The sequence below is a fragment of the Propithecus coquereli genome, unplaced genomic scaffold, assembly GCF_000956105.1.
Source record: "Propithecus coquereli isolate 6110/MARCELLA unplaced genomic scaffold, Pcoq_1.0 Scaffold965, whole genome shotgun sequence".
In the NCBI taxonomy this organism is placed as follows: domain Eukaryota; kingdom Metazoa; phylum Chordata; class Mammalia; order Primates; family Indriidae; genus Propithecus; species Propithecus coquereli.
This window is the reverse complement of record NW_012156007.1, coordinates 5,143-9,048: the sequence shown is the minus strand read 5'-3', so window position 1 is coordinate 9,048 and position 3,906 is coordinate 5,143. Positions and strand designations below refer to the sequence as shown.

At 38.3% G+C, this 3,906-nt stretch overlaps 1 protein-coding gene across 1 annotated transcript in view; it reads left to right on the top strand.

The window, feature by feature from the left end:
* Nucleotides 1–3,106, top strand: part of LOC105827100 (cytochrome P450 2C18-like) — a 7,944-nt gene extending 4,838 nt beyond the window's left edge. The window contains exons 2-3 of the mRNA XM_012665125.1: nt 2,649–2,721; nt 2,885–3,106. Coding sequence (XP_012520579.1) covers nt 2,649–2,721; nt 2,885–3,042 — 231 coding nt within the window. The 3' untranslated portion in view covers nt 3,043–3,106. The remainder of the gene's footprint in view (nt 1–2,648; nt 2,722–2,884) is intronic.
* The last annotated feature ends 800 nt before the right edge of the window (nt 3,107–3,906 follow it).

The following is a 3,906-nucleotide window of genomic DNA, read 5'->3' as shown; positions in this document are numbered from 1 at the left end:
TAGTCTGTTACTGTCAGAAATAGTGGAATCAGGTAATGAATTTTGTAAATATAGGAACATTTAGGTTGTTGTATGGTATAACCAAAATAATATAGTGGTAATGGTTCGGAGTGCTGTGTCCCGTCTTTGTATTGTAGCCATTTGGTATGATTTGGGGCTCAAGGTAAATGGTAGGAAAACTGTGTGCAATTAGACATTTTATTCAATAAGTCATAATAGCCATAGATTTTATTCAGAATAGCCATGAAAATTGAACTTCTCTGAATAATGAATTTATGTCTGACATCAAAGAAATAGCTACGGGTTCAGAATGAGCATAAGTGAATGAAAGAAACAAGTGATCAGTCAGGGCACAATTGGTGGTATCAGAATTCTTTTGGATTCTGCAGAAAGCTGCTCTCTGTGGCCCAGAATGCTGGTGGATGGAAAAATGTTCTTCTGCCAGGAGAAGTTACATGTCCTGGTGCTGCCGCTGTGATGCTCACTCTTTTAGGATCAGTAATAACAGCAGATCCCAAAGAGGTGTAGGCATTAGAATCATGTTTTGACTTTTAGAAATACAGGGTTTGAGTGTTCATCCAGGGGTACTGAGTGAGGACCCCCATAGCGAGATCTACTGATGTGATCCTGAAGAAGTCAGCTGGGTATTGGTCTCAAGGCAGACATGAGGGACTGATAAATTGCTCAAGTGTCAGAGTTTGAATAAGCAGAGATTGCAATTTGGATGTTTTGTACATCACTTCTGGAACACTGAAAATGAATTTGGAATTCTCTGACCTTAGTTTCTTTATTTGTAAAGTAGGGGAAATAAACCTGCTAAACATACTTTTTAAATTGCAAAATATGAAAGGGGTACAAGTGTTTTGGTTAAAGGGATAGATTGTGTCATGCTGAAGTCAGGGCTTTAATGAGCCTCTCACCAGAACAGTGTTCATTGTATCAGATATATAAGTTTTTATACTTCACTGCTCTCCGATCCTCTCCCCTTCTTGATTTCCAATATCTTTTATATCTCTTTGTGGCAGTGTTTACTCATTCTTTACCTGCACTTATTACTGAGAACATGTGATGTTTGTTTTTCCATTCCTAAGATATTTCATTTAGGATAATAGTCTCCAGTTCCATTAAAGTTTCTCTAAGGGACATTATCTCATTTCTTTTTATGGCTGAGTACCAATCCATGGTGTGTGTGTGTGTGTGTGTGTGTGTCTATGTGTGTGTGTGTCTTTGTGTGTGTGTGTCTTTTTGAAATTATGACTTCTTTTCCTTGAGTAGATAACCAGTCGTGGGATTGTTGGATCGATTGGTAGATCAACTTTTAGTTCTTTGATGAATCTCAGTACTGTTTTCCATAGAGATTTTACTAGTATACAGTCCAACCAACAGTTTATAATCATTCCTTTTTCAGTGCATGCATGCCATCGTCTATTGTTTTTAGACTTTTCTATAATGGCCATTCTGACAGGGGTGATATGAAATCTCACTGGGGGTTTAATTTGCATTTCTGTGATGATTAGTGATGTTGAGCATTTTTTCATGTGTTTGTTGTCCGTTTGTCTATCTTCTTTTGGAAAAACTCTATTCTTGTCTTTTGGCCACTCTTTAATGAGGTTATTAGGTTTTTTTTGCTGATTTGTTTGAATTCATTGTAGATTCTGGATGTTAGTCCTTTGTTGGGTGCATAGTGTGGGAATATTTTCTTTCATTCTGTGGATTGTCTGTTTTGTCTCTTGATTATTTTTCTTGCTGTGCAGAAAATTTTTAATTTAATTGCCTCATTTATTAATTTGTTATCATTGCTATGTTTGCCATCTGGGTCTTACTCAAAAGTTCTTTGCATAAGGCAGTGTCTAGAAGATTTTTTCCTACTTTTTCCTTCTGGAAATTTTATAGTTTTAGGTCTTACATTTAAGTCTTTAATGCATGTTGAGAGAGGGAGGGATCCTGCTTGATTCTTCTGCATGTGGCTGTCTAATTTCCCTGGCATTATTTATTGAAAGGGCATCCTTTTTTGAGCATATGTTTTTTAATGCTCTGTGACAATTAAGTTGGTCAGAGATGTATGGTTTTATACCTCAGGTCTCTACTGTGTTCCTTCGGAATATGGCCCTACATTTATACCAGTGCCATCATATTCAGGTTGTTATGGACTTGTACTATAATTTGAAGTCAGGTAATGTGATGTTGCTAGATTTGTTGTCACTGCATAAATTTGCTTTGGCTATTTACACTCTTTTTTGGTTTCATTTAGGATTAATTTATCTAGATCTGTGAAAAGTGACATTGGCATTTTGATGGGATTGGCAATGTGAGAATTGATTGTAATCTGTGTACCAATAGCCTGGTCCCTTGCAGGGCACATTGGAGTTCATTGATAAGTGGCAGCTGTGACTCTCACCATCATATTTATGCATAACATTCAGATATATTTGAATCTGTGTATGGTAGTATAAAAACATTAAAAAATACAGTAATAATGTCAGTCCGAAACAGGCACAAAATATGGATGAAATAGTGACTTCTTTTGCTGTTATTTGCATCTTGCTTCCACTTTCCAGAACTCAAAAGTCTATGGCCCAGTGTTCACTCTGTATTTTGGCATGAAGCCTATAGTGGTGTTACATGGATATGAAGCAGTGAAGGAAGCCCTGATTGATCATGGAGAGGAGTTTTCTGGAAGAGGCTTTTTCCCAATTAATGAAAGAGCTAGTAAAGGACTTGGTAAGTGTACAAGTGCCTGAGGCAGCAGTGGCAAAGGGGGTAGGGAGGATGGAAACACAGCTTGGGTGGGCAGAGCTTGGCCCACCCACATGTGTGTGCAGTGTCAGATCCCTCCTCCTCAAGGAGGATTTCACTCCTAGTTTCCTGTTTCCTATTCTGGTAGGAATCATTTTCAGCAATGGAAATAGATGGAAAGAGATCCGGCGCTTCACCCTCATGACCCTGCGGAATTTCGGGATGGGGAAGAGGAGCATTGAGGAACGTGTCCAAGAGGAGGCCCGCTGCCTTGTGGAGGAGTTGAGAAAAACCAAGGGTGGGTGACTCTCTACTCTGTATCACTGACCTCTACAGACTGCTGTCTTCTCTAGCGACATCCTTGGGCACATTCAGGGGTGGCCAGATCTTTCATTATGAGTCTTGGCTGTCTGTCCTGACGTGGAAGAGAGAGGTTTGAAGTGGAGAGCCCAGGGAGCTTGTGTGCATCGGGGCTGTGTGTACAGGCATGATTGTGTATACAGTGTGGGCATAAAAGGTCATTTAATCTGATTTTCTCCTTTACTTGTGTCTTTGTTTTCAAATCATAAATCATGAGTATAGGTTTTGAGTTGATTTTCAGAACGTGTTAAAGAGCAATGCTTTTTCCATAGCCTAAATGTTAGTTACCTATTTGAGAACATTTCACCAGAGAATACATGGCAAATGGTCATGGTGGGAATGACCCCATCACACACTTACAGAGCACCTACCACGTGACCTGTGCTTTCATTTAATTTTGCTATGTTTGCATGGTCAGCCTCACTGACATGTCTGGGTGTTTCTGCCAGGCCCTGCTACAGTTCTGGCCAGTGATGATGCTATGTATGGTTTTACTTGCTTATGTATATCTCAGTGTAATTCTTATGAGTTATTATTTCCCTAAATCTTCAGCACTATTCCAAAAATATCGACATTACTTATTTCTTCTTTGTCATTACTTACTATATTGATTTCTCTTTCGTGAGCAAATATATTTTGTAGTATAATTCTGAAAAACACACAAATACAAATATATTAATTATTTGTTTAACTAGAGTTTAACTATTATCAATAACTCTTTACCTTTTCTTTCCTAAGAGTACTTTGGCTCTGTTTTCAGTTTTTCTTATCTCTTTTCCCTCTGCTTATTGGCTTTAGTTTAGATATTTA